Below are 23,165 nucleotides of genomic sequence, written 5' to 3' on the forward strand. Positions count from 1 at the left end.
GAAGTACTTGATTTATAGGAAACACTACCTTTGCACCATCTTCACATTTTAGACCTTACCCGTGTGTCTCTGCATAAAGTTTGATCATAGACTATAACTTACTCTAACTGGTACTTCAGCCTAGTGGATACTGGAAGTAGCTGCACTGCAGACACTGCAGAGCTCAGGGATCAGCGCATCCGACCTGTTCCCACTCAGACTAAATTGTAAGCATGTCTGCCTCACTTAAGAGAGTAGAGATGTATCACTCAGGGTGCATCTCATTCCTGGTAATCAAATCTTTGTGCAGTGTTTGTACTTCTCTGTTATTGGCTTGATACTTCTGTCTTGCAGACAAGAAAAAACATACTTATCTAAATATAAAGTGAGGACTTTTTTGTAGGCAAACTGTGCTTCTGCTGTATTGTCCCATTATATTAAGCCACTGTATTTAGTCATTGAGACAGGATTTATTGTCTTGCACGACAACAAATTACTGCCAGTCATTTGATTGACTTCATATTCCTGTTTGTGAGGTGGTAATTCCTCTTCTGTACTAAAATCTAAATAAAATTTTATGATGTGACCCTTTTCCCTGGTCAGCATTTATCCGGTTTTCTGTAGCTGTAGTTCTTCTTTGCAGCCTGAAGTTTCTTCTCTAAGTCAGCAGGGAAATCTGTGCTAGGTGTAGAGTTAGTGCTGAACACCTTGGGAGCCTGATTAGGTTTTATAGGTGATATGTAAATTCTAATAGCACCATGCCCCTCTGCTTTGCCAAGATAGTAATTCTATAGTAATTCTGGGGCTTCTTCTGCCCCAGAATTGTTCTACAGGGCAGGTGAGCATTGGAAGGGTACTGACATAAGTTGCTGGAAGCTGCTGACATTTTCCTTTGTTTGAAACAGTCTCTTTCTCAAGTTGGTGCAAGTGGAAGAGTCAAGCAAGAGTCTTCTAAGTGTTAAGCAACCTCTATCAGGCATCGAAGGAGGGATTTGAACTTTCTGTAGTGTAACCCAATTCCACTTCAATTCTGCTTTAAAACCCTGGTGTTGGTCTGTTGGTACTGTGGTTTCCTCTCGGTTGGTGGTTCAGGAGGTCTGATGTGGCTCATACTGTTTTGGTTATTGCTCCAGTGGAGGGAATCCTCTGATTTTATTTATTTGTTCTTTCAGCATATGCAGATGACTATCCAGGCTCTCCAAGACGAGCTGCGGATCCAGCGGGACCTGAACCAGCTGTTCCAGCAGGACAGCAGCTCCAGGACCAGCGAGCCCTTCGTGGCAGAGCTGACAGAGGAAAACTTCCAACGGCTGCACGCAGAGCACGAGCGCCAGGCCAAGGAGCTGTTCCTGCTCCGTAAAACCTTGGAGGAGATGGAACTGCGTATTGAGACCCAGAAACAGACCTTAAATGCACGTGATGAGTCCATCAAAAAGCTGCTGGAGATGCTGCAGAGTAAAGGTCTGTCAGCAAAAGCCACTGAGGAAGACCATGAGCGGACACGACGCTTGGCTGAGGCAGAGATGCATGTGCACCACTTGGAAAGCCTTCTTGAACAGAAGGAAAAAGAAAACAACATGCTGAGAGAGGTGAGTGACCAAAGTCAGCATTCATCTCCAATCTTGAACTCTTCTCTGTCTCCTATCCATTTCACAGTTGCAAGCAAAGAATCTTCCCTTCTCTATAAGTTGTATTTTACATTAGAATTGACAGAATTTGTGCCTATTTTAATTTATCTTTATGGCTTCCTTGCATGTACCTTTTGGGGTTTTGTGCTGTGGCCCCCACTTTCCCTGTAGTCTCCATAGGAAGCTGTGGAGGTGAATTGTCCCAAAGCCTGTAAAATGAATTCTTCTGTTCCATTGTAGTGTGAGAGAAGGTAGCTACCTGTATTTAGGTGAGAGCAGAGAGAGAAATCTTTGCAAGAGTAATGGATGATTGCTCTACAGTTTCCATGGAAACAGTGATCTTGCTGTGAAGGGTATTTGATAAAACTATTAGCTGCCCTGGATGCAGAGCCAAAAAAAAGATTTCTTAAAGAGACACTGCTGCACACGTAGTAACCCCTTCTCACCATCCTTCTGAAAACAGAAAAACCATTGTTACATCTGTATTGTACCTTAAAAGAGTACAATGGCAGGCATAGGTTCCCAAGGTCTTCACTACTAATCATTCTAAACTAATAAAATATGGGCTGTATAGAATACAAATATTTTAGTCAAACGAAGGGAAATAAATGAAAGAAAATGAGTTATTGTGTAGCCAGTGTCGTTGCATTTTTTGATATTATTAAATGCATTTTTCTCTTGTCAACCAGCCTCCTAAAGTATTCTAATATTAACTTCTGAAAGGCTGGTAATTCAGCATGGATTGATAAATATGTGTATACATGGATTCCCTAGTGATAAGATTCTGCATAAAGATTATTTTACACCTGTCGACTGAAGGCATGAATCGATGGCTATCCATGTGTGTGTACCATGTGTACCAATCTAATCACCTGTTCTGCATATTGGTGTCTATTTCATGGTTCAGCACTTTCCTGAAACCTCTACATGTACACAGTATTTAAGGCCTCTCTCTAAGAAGTCAGGAAAGCAAGGCCTGGAAGAGTTTTTTGAGATGAGTGTATGCAGCACATAAATACTTCTTAATACCTCTTATTCATATGTTTTCCAGTGCCTGACCCATTGTGCTTGTGCTCTTGCAAGCATTTATGTAAGAAAGCTGGAGCCCATTGCATTTCTGAGCCAGATTTAGGCCAGATTTATTTTTTTAGAGCAGTAATCTCTTGAGTGTCTGGAGTGAAGATAATATGATTCCAGAGTTTCTGCACTACAGTTTTTCCTTTATTTAGCAACCAATGATAATTCTGTTCCAATTCTTGTAACTATTTCAGGAAGAGCCTCAAATGGCTTCCATTTGTTTCTGCTCTAAGTCCAGCAACATAAATGAAAAGCTGTCAGGAGCTGTGCAATTTTTTAGGAATGCGGTTGTGTTTGTTCCTGCTGCTGATGAGTAGATGTTGAGAGAGAAGAATTCTTGTTTCATTCATGCCTGTTTGGAAATCATCAGTCATTTAAATCCTAGTCTTTATGGTAGAAGACTTCCTAGAGGAGGTAGAGATGAACTACTGACTTGAAAGCACCAATGCTATTTATAAAATGTTTTAAAATTAATTACTCCTTGCTGCTTACCCGGCTCTGATCCATTGAGAAGTGTAAGCTGTGTATAAAGTAATTTGTGGCTCAGACCATGGATGCCATGTGGGATCCAGCCTTGGCGCTGAGCACCCTCGTAGCCTCAGGAACACGGTGCCATATTATCTCCATATGGAGCTGGGTGACCACAGGAATGGTTTTGTTTGTACCTTGTGTCATCCTTGAGCTCTGAGCAAGGCTGAGCTAAGTGACCTCAGACTTACCTGCATCAACCTCAAGTCTTATGCCTGGGGCTCTGGCAGGCTGGAGAAAATCAGAGGAAGCTGCAGCTGACTGCATCGGACTGCCTGAGCACCCAGATGCTCTGCAGGATCTGGTTCACAGTTGCTATCTGTGTTTCACACTTGGAAGTTGTCTCTCATAGGTGTGTCACCTGTTAGGTGTGCCTGCATCACCCTCCTCAGCTGACCTTCTGTTATGTTCATCTGTATTTCCATAGTTACAGGTTATTTCTGCTCTTTGCTAGCCCAGATACTAATGATGGAATTTTTAAGCTGCCTTGAAGAAATTAATCTGCTTTCTTGATGGTTCTATATCTAGAATTCCCAGTATCTGGAAAGGCATGCTAAACTCTAAATACTGCTGTTGGAGGAAGCACTGGTATCTCAAAGGGATTTGCAAGAGCTTGGGAGGTCAGCGTTTATGTTTCATGCCCTAACACATTAGGAAACTTTAATAGCAGTTATAGACCATCTGTAGTGGTTTGGTCCAAAATACTCATCACCATCTTAGCAAAAGAAGTTCTGAGATGTCAGAATCCACTAGTACTGTTTCTGACTCTGCAAGGGTGTTAGATTGCTGATAAAATATTTGCTGAAAATAATACTAAAGATCTGCATCTTGAAGCAAAAAGGTATCCCTCAATTTTCCAACTTCGAAACCCACATGTAATCCAAAATGTGATGTTGAGACTCAAGGTCATCAGACAGTTTTTCAGGCAGACAGTGCAGCTACAGTGGCCAGCAGTATCACCTTGAAAATTAAATGTGAAAGAATTGATTTCTTCAGCTTTTGCTGTTGCCATTGTTGTACTAAAGACTGCACTAATTTCCTAAGGAAAATAAATTGTAGCAGAGGTCACAGTTGTGGTTCTGATAAGATTATAACTGTGTGCCACTCACAGTTTCATGTTGTTATATCCATTCCAAGTTCTCCCTTTTTCTAGGCTGAAAAATCCAGTGCTGCTTAATTGTTCCTCATATAAAAGATATCACATATTTTTGGTCATATCCCAGGGCACTGTCTCAGTCTCCCAAATCCAGATTATGGAATGGATTCTCCTGCAGCTACTGAGAGGTATCTCCATGAGCAATTTGACTCTCTTGGGCTTTTCCCACTTGCCCTGACTTCTGAGGATCTCAAGAAATTATTCATATAAATCTACAGGAAGGATACTATATCCAGCATAGGATGTATTCAGCAACTGATACAGAGGACATTCTCTCATTAACACAGAGTAATGAAAACTTAAATACCTCCTTGAAAATCAGAATGCCCTGGCTTCAGCAGATGACAGTGTGGCTGCATCACATTCCTCTACCCTGGAAAACAAGCCTAAGCTTCATAGCTTATAAGAAAAGATGGCTGCTATTTTGAATACCCCTTCTTCAGTCTTAATGGCAATTTGGTATTCTAGACTTTACTTTCAAAACCAAAATTATTGTCATACCAGCAAGAAATACTTGATGAAGTCTAGCAGCTGGACTACAGCTTCCAGAATAGCTCCCGAGTTGCACTGACTGCATTAGTTCTTTGTTCCAGACTTGCCTGTAGCAGAGTTACCAGCCCGTAGCTCTAAAGATAACGAAGCTGGCTGCGTTCTTTTTGACAGCCTCCCTGCTCCCCACTCCCCAAAGTCCTAGATGCACTGATTAGAAACAGATTTTTCTCAGCTATGCAGATAATAGCCCAACTATCAGTGCAGCTTGTGGCAGAATATGATGTGACTGCATCCATACCTGGTGTTCTAAACACTGGGAGTACTATGGGCAGACTGAGATTTGTAAGGACAGCCCAACAGGGGCTGTAAGTATAGATGGCTGACCACAACCATTTACTTGGAAACAGAAAGAAGGCTGTTTATCCTGAAGGCTTGTGTCTTCAGAAGGCAGTTCTAGAGTCAAGGCTTGCATGTTACAGTGGTGTGGAACGAGGGAAGAACCAACAGGAGCTTTATACTTAGTGTCCAAAACCTGTTTGGTAGTAAATTACGGTTTTGACTTTAATATTTTATTTTTTTTAAATAATTGGGCCCATTCAAACAAGATGGATTTTTTATTCCAGCTGAGTACAAAACTGAATGAAGGAGTTAGGGATGGAGTGCTTAACAAATAAAGGGAGGTTTTGTATGTAAAACAGGCACTGAAATGGGTGGTTCATGAGGGCACTCCTTTACAATGAGCTTAAGGAAAGAGGCTGTGGCAGAAAAAGCTATGATTTCTTTCCTTTTTCAGTGTTTGTTGAAATGGCAAGCCCACAAAGTGCTGTTTGTGAAGTGCATCACAGTTATCTGGGATGGCCTTATTGCAAGGACCGAGCCCTCGCTGGAGCTGTTTGCAGTCGAACAGTGCCCACTCTGTTCCAGGACAGCGCTGAATTTCTGCCTCCCCGTGGGGCACAGCTCTGCCAGCGCAGCGAGCAGGCACACTGGGCTCTAACAGAGGTCTGTGTAGATTATTTCGATTATTATTAGCCTCAGATGATCAAAACTTGATCCTGTGGTGGCCAAAGAGCAGCAGCAAGGAGCTCAGTGAGAAGGGGCGGATGGGCTGTCTGAAGGTACCATCAGAGCCCTGCTGAGCTGTGCCCGGTGCTGAGAGGTTGTTTCCCTTGTCTGACCAGATTTTAATGAACTGTGACAAGTTCTGCAAACAAATTATTTTTCCATGGGTGTGTTAAAATCCTTCCCCTTTTCTGCTCCACGCTCAGAGGAGGATTTAGAAATTTTAATTGGAGCAATTAGAGTTAACTCAAAGAACACTTCTGTCCTGTGCCAAGATTTTGCAACATAAATAAGATACTTCTAGAGGGGGTTTTGTTTTGCAGGAGTAGACAGATCCAGTAACTGGAACTCTTACTACTGTCATACTGGGGGGTATCTTTCTGTTGACTTAAAAAAATTAAGTTTCTGCTTTTTTTTATTGCTGCTTCATCCTTTTGACCTTTTAGAAGCAGATGGCAGGGAGAAGTGATTTAAACCAAGATCATTTAAATAGTTATGTCTTTATTAGAATTGCTTGTTTGGTCTGCAAGTAGTTTTAAAACATACAGAGGTTTTGTAGGTCAAAATTTGAGAAAATGGACTATTGCAACTTGAAAGCATGCATAATCTATTTTTTTATACACTTAAATTTTTTAAAATATCATTTTAGTTTGGGATATTCTGTATGTCACCTTAGAAAAGGATGACAGTTAAAAATGTTCAAATATATATGAAATTATTTTCACCTTTCCTCAGAGGTTGGTAGCTTGATAATTCTTCAAAAGTTGAAAAGTTAGGTTGGAAAATAATGTATTTGTTTTCTGCTTTTCCAGATGACAAAAAAAATCAGAAACACCTTATTCTTGCATAGCAAATTTCTGATTTTTATACATTAGTTAAATAATCAGTTACATTAGTTAAATTAGGTAAATGGAAAAAAGCAGAACTCCAGTCATCTGTCAGGATGCTTTTTCTGTATTATACTCATGGTTTTATCGAAGTGAAATATTTAATAAAATTTCTGTAGGCTTCTTGATATGCTTTTTCTAGCATGGGGGGTGAGTTATTTAATTCTTGAACTTATTTCAAAACATTTTCTTTTTTTATGAATGAGCTAGTCTTCAACATAGAGCAAAATTTCTTACTGTTTCATTTTAGCTCTTCCATACCCTTCAGGTGGGATTTTTAAAACTATGTGAAACAATGCATAAATCTGTCTGGGGATTAGAGGTTTAAAATGCTTAAACTTCGATGTTTTTTGATGTTTTGTTATATTAGAAGATTTTCTTTGTCAATGCCTATTACACGATTTGCTTTGTTTACAAATTACATCTTAGGGATGCTTTCCTTGGAGATGGTAACATTATCCTGCACTTTTCTTCAGTAGAAGTGAGATTTAGGGAATTTTGTTTCCACAAACGTGAAGCTTTGTAGTGGAAGGGAAAAAACTAAAAATACCACGAATAAATTGGAAGCTAATTTGAGTACAAAATGAGTGCTTTTGTGCCTTAAGTAAGAGGAAAGAGAGAAAAAATTAATAATAGCACATATGTAAATGAAGTTCTACATGATTAAGATTTTAATTTTTAATTGACTTTTCTTCAGCTTTTGAATTCACAATTCTGTAGTCAGATTTCAACACAATGACTTGTTACTTGCAGCTAATTGGATGGTTTGAATTAGTTTCTCATCTTACCTTGCTTTTACTCTAATGCCAAAGTTTTGAGGGATTTTGCTTTTGTTTCCTGCTGATTGAAATACTGAGAAGAGCTGGAAGCTGTGCTTTAATTTTCACTTTAGGTGATGCGTTTGCTAACAAACTTAAGTGTCCTGATATCTGAGGTTTTAATTGGATTTAGAAATAATCGTCTCAATGGATTAATACAATTGCAAACCAGAGACGAGTTTCTTTAGCCAGGGGTAACTGAGCTTCAAAGCAACTGGCAGCCTCCATTATCAATGTGTGTGCAATTGCCAGCACATCTTTCAAAGTTATGCCCTTTGTGGGTACAGTCACTTTGTATTTTCAGGGAATTATGTTGATTGGGTTTGCAAATGCAGGAAATGACAAATGGAAAAATGCAGAAATAATTTCCGAAGGAACTACCATGATTGCTGCTTCCAGACTTGTGTAACTATATCACTTTAGCAGCAAAACTCTAATAGCAATGAAATAAATTCTACAGGACTCTTATATGTTCTTTTTTTCAGTTCATTTTTACGTCGTGCTGAAATAGAAGTTAAAATTACTGGCATCGAGCACTTTCTGAAAAAAATTTAATACAAAATCCTGAAACTAAACAATTGTGATAGTATCCAGTCACCTTCTGGCACCAGGTAGTAAAGATATTTATATAAATGAGTCATGCAGATTAAAGGGCTCTCCCACAGGTTATTTCATGCAACCTTCTGCTCAAACCAGCAATTTCAAGCGGTGGGGATTCCACAGCCTCTCTGGGCACCTGGTCCAGCATTTGGTTGCTCTCCTGGTAAAATCTTTGTCATATTAACAGGTCTAAATTTTCAGTGCTGCAAGTTCTGCCTATTGCCTATCATCCTTCCACTTCTGACAAGACTTTGGTTTCCATCATCTCTCCAGCTTCCAGTTAGTTCTAGAGGGCATCAGGTTTCCCCCCAAGCCCGTTCTTTTCAGCTGAACAAACACTTTTCTCTCGCTCTCTCCCCTTCATGCTGTGTTCCAGCCCCAGCTATCCTGGTGCCTGTCTGTCAGAATCTCCTCAGATTTTCAGTGCCTTCCTTGTTCTGGGGAGCCCAGAAGTGGGCACAGAGCTCCAGCAGTGGTCTCACAAGAGCTGCACACAGGGAAACACCTGCTTCCCACCTGCTGGTTGGGTACTCTTGCTAGTACAGCTCAGGATGGGCTGGTCTGGGGGTTTTTCCACATCAAGGGCACATAGCTTGATCTAATGCATGTGTTCCCCAATTCCATGTACTCTGTAAAGCTGCTGGGAGGGCTGTCCATCCCATCGTTCAGATCACTGCTGAAGGCACTGCCCACTGGCCCTCACGCTGCTCATCAGCACCGCGTGGAGCCTGACAGCCCAGCTGGTTTCCCACCTGCTTTGTTAACCACTTACCCAGTCTGTGTCTCACAAATTTGCCTCCAGGGATGCTTGGAGGCCTTTAGACACAGAACACCCATTGCTCCCCACTTAGCCACACAGCCAGGTACTTCACTGTAGAAGAAAATCAGGTTAGTCAGGTATGATTTGTCTTTCTACACAACTAAAGATCTATTTTATCTTACATAGCTACTAAATAATTTTTTAAAATTAACAATGATCATTAATACTGAGCTGATGGATGCTCCTGGTTGTAACATTTGCATTTCATTGTAATTAATTGGAACTCGGTTGCTAAAATCTAGGTAGGCATGAAAGCCATCTGAAAAACTAAAGTTAGGGTACAACAGATATAACATTCATTTAGTAAGTCTTGGAGGATGAGGTTGGAGAATAAAACCAAATGCTTTTTAGTCAAAACTGTCCAGTCCACTGAATGATACAAAGATCCAGCACAGGAGATCATAATTGATTACACAAAGATATGGCTAGTACAGTTAAGATTTAAAAAAGCCAGAATTATGACTGTGCTTTTAATTACACATAATGTTTTTTGCCGATTTTTTAAATAAAACAAATTAATGTATGAAATAGCCTGTTTTTGTTTCTGTGTGGAATGTGCTACCTGATTATCCAAGCTTGGCAGGAGATGGAAGGCATGTCCTTTATTGCTTTGGAAACTGCTTGTCTTGTGGCTACTGGGAGGTGAGTTGCTGAATTTTGAAGCATTTAGCCTACTCCACTACAAAAGCATCATTGCTTGAAAGTGCACCTTCACATTTGTTCTAAATCCCATGCAAAATCAGACACAAGAGGAAGTGGGGGAATAACAGTGAAGGATATGGCCAGGTTGTGAAGGAAGAAAAGATTTGGACTAAATTCAACCTTCATTATTATGCACATGTGTATAATTGACAGTGATAATACTGCTCAGGATTGGGGACTCCTTCAATTCTAAACTATATTCTTTAATTTTGAATTCTTTTTAAAAAAACCTCATGGACTTTGTAACTATTTATGGTGAGGTAAAACCACTTTATCACAGCTATTCTTTACATATTCAGTGTTCTCAGTGTGTTTGATCAGCTGTTCTGTGTAATTATGCTGACCAGGAAATTGTTGTTTCTCCTAGGGGTACTGTGCTGCCTTGCAGAGCTACTTGGCAGATGTAATAATGATCCACACCTTCAGTTCCTATCTGTTTCTGTGGTAGATTTTCTTAAAAAGGAAGATAGATATTCTTAATAAAAAATTAAAATGAAATATGAACTCCAGCTCTGGAGAAGGTGCCCACCTTGTTTAGAGCTTCTGACTAATTCTAGCCTTCAATTTCTAGTTATTGAATCTTAATGGTTTTTTTGAACAGAACAACCTATTTTGGAATTTTATTGGCTGTGAATGTACTTAAAGTTGCAATCAGTTTGCACCATAATTTCTGTTTTTCCTTTTTGCTATCACTTTTAAATGAAGGAGTCATTGAACATAGAAAAGCAATAAAAACATAAAGGAGATTTAAAAGAGCCACCCCTTGTTATAATAATTGAACTTGCACTCAAAGGTGCAAAGATACTAAATTTTATTAACCTATTAGGAAACAATATCAGTTACATAAGGAAGTTCTTAATGTGGGAAAGTAAAGCAAAGGAAAGATCCTGTATTACTTTATCAGAATGGATAACCTGCAAGGAATGAAGGATTGGGTTTATATTTTTCTGATCCTGGTATTTGTGTGTGGCCCTATGTTTTTAACTGCTGTGCAAAATCCTGTTTTACAGAGTAAAATCCTAACTTTCATTCATCTGTGGGGTGTGTGTCCACGACAGAATCTGAATACATCAGAGATATGATCTATTAGTATTTTTCCATTCTGCCACTGAAAGACATGGATGCAGCCTGTATTTCCTAATTAAGAAGGGTATCTGTGCCCTGCTTTCCTTCGGCAGCCGCTCTTCAATCTGTGTTCCAGAGAGCCTCGGTCTGCCTGTAGCTTTTTTTTCTTCAGGCTCTTCAGAATCACAGGCATGTTGCCAAAATTAAGCCCTTACTGTGCAGTCAAGAGTTGGGAGGTGTTATTTTTCAGCAGGTTATGTCATCCAAATCACAGTGGAATTACTTAAGATGATAGAAGTAGGACATTTCCTTTGCTGAAGTGCAGAGCATCACTTCAGACAGAGGAGACACAGGCATTTCTCAAGAAGAAGCTTGGAAGAATTTTCTCTCTGGGAAAACACTGAGCCATGGTGGAAGCAGGCACTGTTGTGTCAGCATCCCTTTACAGACCTGCAGTTCTCCTGCTATGTATTCCATCTATCCCATTTCCACAGCAGTAGCTGGTTTTATATTCTCAGGTCAGAAACCGTGTCTCTCCACAAGTGGAAATTACCTAACTGCTAAAATAAAAATAATACAGTGTCCAAAATAGATTTATGGCATAGTAATTTTTGACCTTCTTATCCTTTGTTTTCTCAGTTTCTAAAAGCTCACAAGAGTTTGTTGTAATTTCTTTGAGGAAATCCATTTTGGGAATGTAGGTACAGGTAAGTAGAAAAATAATGGCACTGCTTCATTCTGGTCTATATGGTGCCAGTAGTATTTGTGCAGAGGCTCTCAAGTTATCTGTTGACTCGAGGAGAAACAAATATATTTAGAGGGGTTTTCAGGTTTATTTCTTCAGGAGGATTTTTTTGATTTCAGAGAATGCCACCATACACTGGGAACACACTTGTAAAAATGGCTTCTCAGAAAATACACAAATATCCTCTTTTAAACCAGAGCAAGTTCTATTGGATTTCCTTATTATTACCATTCATGGGCATCAACTTATGCAAATGGTCTTAGGCCAGACTTCTGCAAAATTCTTCTTGTGGCCTTTGTCATGTCCCAACACATTTCGATCTTGCTCACTTCAAAGCTATGTAGGAACACTTAACAATCTTAAAAGTAGTATTTCTGAAAAGCACTGTGCAACTCTACCTTTTTCATTCAAATAATCATGGGGAACAAGTTGCATGGATGACTGCCATACAAAATTTTGACTCTTCACCTTGTCTATTGAAAATACAAATTTGTGGATGGCTTTTGGGATTTGTCTTTTAGTTGTCTGAGGGGAGTGGATGGATAAACTGTATGTGTGGGCACATAACACAATTCATTTTTAGGTTAACTGGCATCACAGCTGGTGCTCTGTGGGCACCAAAGTATTTTCCTGGCATATAAGATTAACACTCTAACAGAATTCACCTTCCTACAGTTAGCATTAGAGTGTGCTCTAAGGACAATGCCATTTGAAGACAAGGAGTGAAAGAGTGTAGTAGTTTCTATTTTGTTTCTCCTCTTTTTACTTATGTTGGCTTGAAACCCCTACTTTATATGATAGAACAAGTTGTTTGAGCTTTCGATCATTTTATGCCTTAGCAAGCAGTTGGAAGCATGCTATTTCTGTGAATTTACATCAACAGAAATATCACATGGACTTTGTGTCCTCCTATCAGCATCCTCTGAGCTTCTAGAGCAGTGTGCTGTACACTTGTGTATTTTCAGCTGTGCTCAAGGCCAAGTGAAGAAAGATTTTCATCCTGTGTAGTTCAGTGTTGCCACTCTGGGGTAAAAAACACTGGAAAAAGAGAGTTAACAACAGCTGCACCTTAAAACTTGTTGAAATAGAAACCACAGTGTTGCTGTTTTCAGTAAGCCTCTAGTCAAATGCATCATGTTTATGTCTTCTATGAGAAACTATCAGGAGTTCAGATTAGTTTAGCAGACAGATGATAGAGCTTTTTAGTAGACCCAGCTGTCATTTCAAGTTTATTTTGAGTAAGTGGGTAGTCAAAGGTGCAGTTTCTGCTGTGCCTTTTTAACTGCGGCTGGATTTCTGTTGAATGAGCTTTTGGCAGTCCTTTCTGTGATATGAGAAGTGATAAAATGTATGACAACATCAGAAAGCAGCACTGAGCTATGCTCTGTATTAGGAAGAGAAGCTTCTAGTAATTATGTTTGTATTGGGACACTGCCATTAGTGTAACTCTTGCTTTCATTTCTGCTGGTACAGGAAATCCATCGTCGATTTGAGAATGCTCCCGACACGGCCAAGACAAAGGCTCTGCAAACTGTTATTGAGATGAAGGTAAATGATTGTGTTTGGGCAGCAGTAGAATTTGGAAAATGGGTTTTCACATGAAAGGTGAATCTACCAAATACCATATGCTCCTGTCAGTCTTGTAATTTAAAATAAGTATATATTTTTATACGATTTTATTCTCTGTTATTATTTAATTTGTTATTATTGATTACTGAAAAGACAGCACAGTAGAAACTTGTCTTCTTTCTGCCTGTAGCAGCAGATACAGATTTCTTGCAGTCAACCAAGAGTTCATTATATTACAAGAATGGGAATGATAGATTAATATGAAAGATTTGTGGGTTTTAAGAGTGGGTTCTTTTCTTCTTATGTTATCAACATTTGAAATACTGCTCTCCATTCTGTGTATCAACAAAGTTAGCAAACTCAACACCCACTTAAAGAATGGATCATATAGCTAGAAATATCTGTATGCCATCATAAACCTAACTTTTCTAGATGAATTTGTGATTGAATTCTTAAACCATTAGCTTAAGTATTTAATGGACTGATGGCAATTGGCCAAGAGCTCAGGAGCCACAATCAAGTGTGTGGTTTGCACAGCTTTATGCAATCATATTTCATATTGTATTGCTCATAAAGTACATCACACAGGGTTTGGACAAATGGAGTTGAAAAATCAGAAACTGTCTTTGCGAGCTGTTCTTTTCCACTTTGTTTCCCTTCTTTTTCTTTTATTTTCCTTCCTTTTTTCCACTGCAAATTTTTCCATTCTGTATCAGTGTTTTCCATATTCATATCCCATCTTTCTACTCTGCAGCCTTTCATTTGATGTCACTCTTGTATTAGTCATCTTTGTGGTCCATAGTAATGAAAACTAATTGACCATGTGGTAACATTAAGTGTCTTTACTATCAAAAGAGAAACCCATGGGTATTTCTGGGAAATGATGTGAGCACTGAAACTAAATACTGTTGTCAATTGCAGCATATCACTTCACCTTACTACCTCTAATTTTTTGTTGCAAAAATCTACTTTATCAATTTTTAACTTAAGCATCAAACATTAAGCAGGAGATCCAATTAGATCTTCATAGTCATGCTTTTAAAAAATCTCATCTCATGAGGGAAAACCTGTATATGTGAAAATCAGCTTTTTGTTCAGCTGTGCTTTGCTTATCAGACAGAGAAAAAGTTAGAAAGGTTTTGTTTATGGAAGTCTGCAGTATAGTTTCAAATCAGATCTGTCTTTCAGGAAAGACTAAATATTTTGGGGAAGTGAGATAAGAAAAAATAGACTGCTTTAAGAGATTATAGTTCCTAAACACATATCCATGATCGTGGGTATGCATGAAGCTCTGTGTGCTGGATGAATCTGTTCTTGCTGTTCCTAACACAAAAGGCCTGTAAAGAAACAATAAACCAGGTACACTGAATACCTCTGATCACCCTGTAAAACCAGGAGGATAATGATTGATTGGCTTTTTTTGTTTTTCCAGATGGTTATTTTTAACCCATTGAAATGTTTTATACGTTGTACATATGAGCCAGAATACTTGAGAGACTCTTAACTGCTTTATCCAATCAAAACTAGCTAGTTGCACATTTTCCTTGCTTATGGTATTTGCTTTTCTCCATTTGTGACCCCACTTAAATTAACTAGTGGCACCAACCCAATTTTTTGCTAGTCTTGCCATTTTGCTGCCCATTCAATTAGAATTAAATTTCTCCGGTTTGAGCTGGCTTTGAAAAGGCAACTTTTCTTCATGTTCCTTTATTTATTCATCCTACACGATGTTCCTGCCCTGGTTTTCTTTCAGTACTAAACTCTTGCTTTCCTTGAAAGGTTAAAAAAAAAGTAAATTGAAAAATGAGTATCTGAGCACTCACATGTAAAGAGTTGAACACTGATTTCTCTAAGAACTTCCTAAGTAAATTTCAAGGGCAGGTAATTTATTGGACATTTATCTCCTTTGGTTTTACTCCAGTGGTTTGTTAACAAATCTTCTAACTGTGTGTCTTTACCTGTCCCCTCCAATCATTCTCAGGATTCAAAAATTTCTTCCATGGAGCGTGGCCTCCGGGATTTGGAAGAGGAGATTCAGATGTTGAAGTCAAACGGAGCCCTGAGCACAGAGGAGCGTGAGGAGGAAATGAAGCAAATGGAGGTGTACCGTAGCCATTCCAAATTCATGAAAAATAAGGTATTGGCAAACAAATGGCAGTTGTATGCTAAACCCAGCTTGGTGAACAGAGGAGAGGTGTTCGTGCTTTAGTTAGGAGGTGTGGTCTGGCTTCCCAGTCCAATGATGGGAAACAGAATTTTATTTAATACCTGCTGTGAAGCCACTAAATTAACTTAAAAATATTCAAGAAAATTTTAAATTCCAATTTGAAAAGATTATAATGGTGTTTCAGTAAGGTCAATGGCCCAAGTTCTCCTTTTATTGTCACACCTGATTTTCTTTTCTTTCAGAAAGATTTTTGTGTTTATTTTTCGACCACTGCTAATCCATTATTGGTTCAGGTTTTGTTTGGTCTAAATTCTTTCCAAATGTAGTTTGTTGAAAAAAGGATTTTTTTTTGCAGCTGGTATTGTATAACTGTTTGGCCTTTTTATTATATAAGGGCTGAAAAGAGCATGAACTGTCACTAGAATGGTTTTCCATTACACTCTCCTTCCAGTAGTGGAGCCAGCATGAGAGCAGAGTCTACAGCAGTGGTGGTGCTGGCATTAATTGATGTTGTTTGGAATACAGGACAAGTACAGCAGTGAGAGATGTTGATCCTCACATGTAAAGATGGACACTGACTATTGAATTGTCTATAGGCAAAAGTCAATTCATTCTTTGTTACTCAGTCTTTTAGTGGGTCCTAAGATTCTTTAGTGAAGATTCAGGCCCTCTTGTACAGTAAATGTAAGGATATTGTGAGCAGTCCTGCCTTTCTTAATTAACTTATGTGTACTCCTTGCAAGCAGTATACAAACCCTGGAAAGGAGGATGAAAATTACTCTGCTAGGTCCTGAACAATTGTAACCTACTGCTTTGTCCTACTTGAAATTATGGGTCAAAAAAGAATGCTGGATGAAGTGTCTTGGAGAATCTACTTGCCCTGAAGTAGAGACATGTACTAAGTTATGTGATTCTTCCATTTGCTTCACGCCAGTTCACTGAAACACCTCGACATAACTATGTCTGTTCTTACTTTTGCTCTTTATCCCACTGGGTTGCTTCTAGGAACTGAAGGTACCCAATTCAAATTAGGAATGGGGAGAAGATTACAGCACCACTTCCTTCTGTCTTTTCTTCTTGCTTTCCTCCTTTCATTGTTAGCAACTCTTCAATTACCCCTTGTCCTCTCCCTGTGTGGATCTGTAGATCTGCTCAGCTACTTGACTGCTGGACCTCTTCTGTCTCCTGTGTCTGCTCACTTATTTTCCTGCAGAAAATTTGCTCCTTTTTGGTATCTATTTGCCCATGACTCATGGCCATGTCCAATCTTGACACCTTGCTGTCCTACCTTGTTCTGTAATTGCACAGCATTTATTTTTTCAGCGTTGTATTGTATAAGTAATTTGTGGCTGTAGCTTGACAATTAACATTATTTCTCTTAAGCTGAAGTATGTCCTTTTTCCTGTTGTAATTTCCTTATGAATTCCAGTTTCAAAACTGTTGGGATAAGGGCCACATACTTGACATATGTAAACCATAACTATATATCTTTTGTTTCCTAATCAAATTCTTGTCTGGCAGCCTATATGAAATGACACAGACATTAAACTTTTGAGAAGACTTAATGAAGAATGGAAGAGAAAATGAGTGACCAGTGTTGATTCTTCAGTTCTTTGACACTTGTAGTTGCTTGGACTGAAACAGGCTGACTAGAAGCTGGCAAATAATAAATATTTAAAAGCATAACAATGTCGTGACAGGTAGAGCAACTGAAGGAAGAGCTAAGTGCCAAAGAGGCTCAAGGGGAGGACCTGAAAAAAAGAGTGGCTGGTCTCCAGACCGAGGTCTCTGCAGTAAGATCTCTCTTTTGTGTGCAGTGGCCATTCACTGGGGCTTGCTAGCTCTCTGCCTTCTGGGGTAGCTTTTCTTCTCTTACCTTCTTCATGACTGGATATAACAAGTAGAACTAACAGCCTGCTCAGCCTTGTAGCTGCCTTTTTGTTCACATGGTTTTGGTGTCCATAAATAACACCACTCTCCAGCTGAACATCTGTATTTGTTTTGTTGCTGTTTTTTTAATGGTATGAGCTGTTTGAGCAATAACCTACTCTTCTCTACTGAAGCAAATTTTCAAAAGTATTCAGCACCCATTTTGGGGACAGACTTTCAAAGAGATTTGCTTTTCCTGGTTAAAAAACCTAATTTAGAAACTTATGTTGAACCCTCTTAACATTGTTTCACAAAAAATACCGAAAGCTGGATGCTGAACACTTTTAAAACTGATTATTCCATTTTAGCAGCATGAATTTAGGTTATTCCTTTGCTGTGAAGTTAGAGTTTCACTCAAAAGAGTGAACACCGTTTCTCACCAAGAAGAGGGATGTGAGCACTTGATGCTGTCTTAGCTTCTCCTACAAGCTGGGATGGTGTGTGCTGTGTTCTTACCAAAGAGCTTTAGCACCTTGGCAGTAGCTCTGAAATGGGGGTTTCTAGAGATGAGAACTTAGGGTGCTACTTGGGAACCCTAATGTAATGAAATGTGGTAAGCAGCTCTTCTGCAAGGAGCCCAAACAGAAGCTGTCTGTCTGAGAAAGTTTTACTGCGATTCAGGCTACCTACTAACCGAAAAAGTTTGTGTCATCTGAGATTTTTTAAGGGGGCTTTTTTGTTTAGATACTCTAGAAAAGATAACCAGCTGTAAATAATTCAGCTCTTCCCAGCAGCTGTTCTGTGCCTGGCACTATTGTGCAACTGGGGGCTGACAGCAGGAATAGTGCTGCTGACATCAATACCTTTGTGTTGAACTGAAATAGGTGGCAGAATCATCCTCTGTGCACATTTGCTTTTAGTAAAATGTGAAAGAAACAACCTAGCAGGTTTGAAGTGATCAATAAACTATTGAATAGTTCTATAAATTCTTACATACCTTCTCATTGTGCTATTTAATGAGTTTGAGAGGTTTTTTGAGATGCATGTCCTCCTTCTTCCCCCTTTCCTCACGTACACTGTTTCACACTGGAACACAGGAGTCCTTCATTACATATTTTGATGCCATTTTAATACTCTTTGGTAAAGAGTTTTCTTCCTTTAATTGCCCATTATTGAATCAGTGTTTTCAAGGTAAAATGGCATTCACCCCAGCTTTTTTTCTCAATTGTTTCTACTAATATGGGCATTTATTCTAATTAAAAACTTTAAAAATGATTATAAATTATACTATTATTTTGTTCATGTCATGTTTTCAAACACAAAGAGTGACCTGGACAATTTTTTCAGTTTGTGTTGTCCTTTAATTTCTATTTTGAAGCACTGGACAATGTACTTCTGGGGATAAGGGATTTTTTTTTAAAACTTGAATAACCCAAGCAAAACTGTTCAAGTTAAAAAAGGGAAAGCTGCTCAGTGTGTAGAGACATGTCCCCCTCTGCTATATAATATGTAGCAGTAAAACATTGCTATTCTGTGAGATTTATAGGAAGAAAATCAGAAAGTTCGTTGTCAACTTGGATGTAACGCTACATTTAGACTTCCTAGTCCTCTTTAATTAATTTTTTTTTTTTTTTTAATATTCAGACTTAATAGAAGTCTTCCTGGGTGATGATTGCACTTAAATTGATATTTCAGCTCATTTTGATGCTTTATTTTAGCATTTTTTTACTGTTTGCCTTTTGAAATAATAATCCAACCTACATTTGTTAAAATAAATTTGTACTTCTATACTGATTTAATTCACTAAATTAAATTTAGGAAATTTCTCTCTACATATGGAATTCCACAAACAGTTTTCCTGTTGTTTTGAGGAATATATGCATCTGCTTTTAGAAGCTTCCATAAACTAGAAGGTGTTTCATAGAATAAAATGCTGGTTTTGTAAGTAGTGGGAAAAGTAAAAGGGTCTTTACATCCTGTGTAAGCATGAGGCTGGATTGCTAGGTGAAGAGCTGGAGGGCAGCTTGCTGATTTGACATTTCAAAGCAAACACTGTGCTGCTGAGAGACCTGTAGGTATCTCATCTGCTCTGACCTTACAGGCGAGGGGTACTTTGTCATTAGGGTTCTGCTTCATCTTCGTTAAACCGTCATCCCTGAAACGTACCTGGGTTTGGTTAGTCCTTTGGAAGATGAATTACAAAAAACTGCCACTATTATAAAGAACCTCCCTTGAAAAATTGATGACATTGCTCCCCTCTCTTTTTCCTTCTCTCCTTTGCTCATGACACAAATTTTTGCCAGCCTTTCACTCAAGGTAACCTAAGGCTTCATAGTTCTGTGGGATAATTTAACAGTACCATGGTGTTTGTCGATAGTTATGTGTGTTTATAGTGATTTTTGTAGGGAAGTTATAAATTATTTCTCCCTTTGCCCGTCCTTTCTTTGTGTTTCAGATTGGTCAGGTGAAACAGGAGCTGTCGCGCAAAGACACCGAGCTGCTGGCCCTGCAGACCAAGCTGGAGACCCTCACAAATCAGTTCTCTGACAGCAAGCAGCACATTGAAGTTCTCAAAGAGTCCCTTACAGCTAAAGAGCAAAGAGCTGCCATCCTGCAGACAGAGGTGAAGTGGGCAATTCTGTGCTTGTTGCCTGTGCACAGAGAAAAGCCATTATTTCTTCTGTTCCTAGGTTGTAGAGGCCCACAGCCATCCAGTACTGCTTGTTCCAGGCTCTTTGTGTCTTTGATTATATGGTTGGCTCTCTAGGCCAGGGGATTGATCTAAATACAAACATGTGTGTGTAAGTGCTTGGCTGAATTAGGAGTTGCAATGTCTGAGCTGGGGGGATTTATTTGCAGGGACCTTGTAGCTAGAGGAGAGAAGAACAAGGAAGATCATTCCAATAGCATACACCCTGCAGAGGCTTCACTGCTGCTGTCAGCATGGCCAGGAGCTCTTGCTTGTAAGCCCCTGAAATATGGGCTTTTGTGTTTTGTGATGCATATTCCAAGGTAAAGGAAAAATATTTTCTAAACTGTGTTTCGATGACAAATGCTTAATAAATTCCCATATTATGTAAGATCCAGGTGTACATCTGAACATCAAACAGATTATAAATGTAGCATAAACGTGTTGCTTCTGGACATTCTTGAAGAGCAAGCATGAAATGTTGTGTGCAGACAGGATTTCATTCACGGCCTTGGAAAATTGTAGTGTTAGTGGAAGTCCAAAAGATGGCAGTGATGCATCAAAAACTTTGTGTTTTTACAGCTAAAAGAGTCAAAGAAGCCAAAGGAGCTGTGAAAAAGGCATGCAGGAAATTTGTGGGTGACACTGGTAGAAGCTTCCATATTACAGGAGCATAAGAGAACTGATCTGAACTTTCTACCGTAATTTAGCCAAATTAGCCTTTAGCCAAAATTGGTAAATCTGTGGGTGCTCATGGCCTTGTCAACATGCAGTAATGAACTTACATGGAAATATCTTTTGATGTTCCAGGATGGCTTTTCTGATTATTCTCAGATTTATGGAGAAGTTCAAATTTCATCAGTGGGCATAAACTGTGAAAGCTTATACCAGTTTACAATCATAAACCTCTTGTTAAATTTGTTCATTCCTTTTTGCTAGTTCAGGGAAGTACCCTAGATTAGTGCATGTCTATTAAAAAAAAAAAAAATTAAATTTCAAACTATCAGTGAAAGTAGGTGTTAGGTAAATAAACATTTTCAAAGGCAAAATGCAGGCTTTGATCCATTGCAGTGATAGAAAAGGATATAGATATGTTAAACGTGCACGTACTGTGGCAAACCTACAAAGCTAGAAGCACATTTCTATTCTCATTTTTAAGTAATAAATAGTGCTTTTCTACCCAGGAGAGGTGAAGTTCTTGAACAAATTTACTTTATTAACAAACTAAAAGACTTTAGTAGAGGGTCATAATTTCAGCTGTTATGGTAGATAAACATATTTATTCACTTAAAATGTCCAGAATTGAAACAGAACATTTAAAACCAAAAAGGCTTGGTTATATACCATTGATAGATACTCTTGACAGTTATTCACAACATCTTGATTTTATTTTAGCTGAAGGCCAAAGTACTTCTTTAATATAGAAAATTATTCTACTCTCTAACTTGTAATATTACTAAATAATCATTGAGAATATTTGTTCTTCACTGGCTGCTTCCAAATGAGTTTCTCATGTAGCACTACAAAACCAAACTGGATTCCTCCTTCCAAGAAGATATTTATACTTTTGAAAGATAGTCTCATCTTTTTCACCCTGGTTGGAGTTCTTGTCAGAAATCTCAACAATTAAATCATCACCCAGTTACCTTTTCTCTGTGTTCACAGGTGATCCTCTTAAGTATAGGATTGAAACATGCTGAGAACATACAGCACTGAGATGTTTGTCACTGCATCCTGTGATGATTTGGATTTTTTAAAGGAAAGGATATCTTTCCATAGAAGGATTTTCTTTGGGAGTGGGGTAGGAATGTGAGATCCTGCTTGGCCTCACTTCTTGACAGCACTGGTCAGTGTAAAAACACAGCTAGCTTCTCTCAAGACCCTGGAGAGAGTTGTGAGGAGGAAGAGGGGTGCAGTTTCTGACAAAAATTATCAGACATCTTCAGAGGGGATCGGTATTTTAGACTCATATTTAAATAAACATTTGAAAATAAAAGAGAATACCTTCATGAGCCTCTACCTCTTCTTTAGTCTTCTGTTAAAGAAACCTGCCCATAGGTGGGGAATAGTGTCGATACAATATCTCAAAAATGGATTTGCCACCTGCCACTCTAGAACTACAAACAACAGTGAGCTGTTTGTGGGGTGTTTATCTTGAGGGCTGCTGGGTGGAGAGAATATTGTGGTTAACTTTTCAATTGGTGAATAAACCTTTAAAAATAGCTCTAAAATTGTACAGTCACTTTGTAAACAAAACAAAAAATAAGTTAGTATTTATGCTGGAATTAAGGCTTTATCCTTATAAAGTTTTTACCCAGTGAGCCCTTTAGCTTAGGTCAGTGCCAGAAGTTATGTGGCTTCAGTGGGAAGTTGCCTTAACCAGCGAGAATGTTCTCCTTTATTTTTGTACACTGCCTAAGCTGGCGTGGTTCTGTAATTGGTCCATTCCTATGGTAAATTCAGATTAATATTCAGTAGAAAAATGAATCTAATCATGTGGAAGTTTTTATTTGCTTTGAATGTCTCAGTAGAACATAAATTTTTCTAAGGCTCTTTCTTTATTGGGGCTTTTACTGGCATTTTGAAACTGCAGTAGAGTCTGGCAAATCAGAGACAGAGAGTGGATTACATTTAGTGAGGAGTGTCCAAATGGGAGCTGGGTGTTTCCAGCAACACTGCTCAGCACCAGCTACCTGAAGACCCAGTGCTGACACCTGCCAGCACTGAGGTGAGCTCACAGGACTGAATTCACTGTGCTCAAGTATTCAATGTCTCGTGCTAGAGGTTGTGGAGGAACAATTGAGCTCATTTCTGGCCTGAGCAGGCCTGGGAGCAGTACCTCTGTCCTGCACTGGGTTTGTAACCCTGGCAGGAAGCACCAGGCTCTGCACAAAGCCAGGCGTGTGCACCTCTGCTCCATGGCATGGCTGTGTAATGTGACTCAGCTGTCTGGACAGCTGGAGCTCAGTGTTCACAAAGAGCTCACTCCCATCTACAGACCACACCGGATATTGCTGCAACTGGTATAAGGGGCTGAAGAGTCAACTCTAATCTAGTTAAAGAGAAAGATCAATGGCAAAAATAGAGAATTAAGTCTTGTGAACTACCACTGATTCAAATCAGTCAATAAACATAGCTTTAAAGTCTTAATTACAGACTATGCTATCAGTAAAAAGGCTGAACTCCTTTTTTGTATTTATATGATACGTTTGCAAGTTAGTAATGGAATGTCATGAAACTGATCCTTTTTAAAATGTACTCATTCTTAGAGACGTCACCTAACAATAGCTCCAGAAGGTGAAAAGCAACTCT

The 23,165-nt window shown here is 38.9% G+C and overlaps 1 protein-coding gene across 12 annotated transcripts in view; it reads left to right on the forward strand.

Annotated features, from left to right (window-relative positions):
- The window catches only part of ERC1 (ELKS/RAB6-interacting/CAST family member 1), a 281,550-nt gene that overhangs the window by 59,676 nt on the left and 198,709 nt on the right, over window positions 1–23,165 (forward strand). For 6 of the 12 annotated variants that reach the window (XM_042050358.1, XM_042050357.1, XM_042050350.1 and 3 more), the window contains exons 3-7: window positions 1,152–1,568; window positions 13,033–13,107; window positions 15,110–15,265; window positions 16,996–17,079; window positions 19,620–19,787. In XM_042050358.1, the coding sequence (XP_041906292.1) occupies window positions 1,152–1,568; window positions 13,033–13,107; window positions 15,110–15,265; window positions 16,996–17,079; window positions 19,620–19,787 (900 nt within the window). The remainder of the gene's footprint in view (window positions 1–1,151; window positions 1,569–13,032; window positions 13,108–15,109; window positions 15,266–16,995; window positions 17,080–19,619; window positions 19,788–23,165) is intronic. The other 6 variants (XM_042050360.1, XM_042050354.1, XM_042050361.1 and 3 more) reach the window with 1 other exon arrangement.

Source organism: Corvus kubaryi, unplaced genomic scaffold, assembly GCF_017639235.1.
Source record: "Corvus kubaryi isolate FWS band 111438036 unplaced genomic scaffold, C.kubaryi_AGA036_p1.0 72, whole genome shotgun sequence".
Lineage (NCBI taxonomy): Eukaryota > Metazoa > Chordata > Aves > Passeriformes > Corvidae > Corvus > Corvus kubaryi.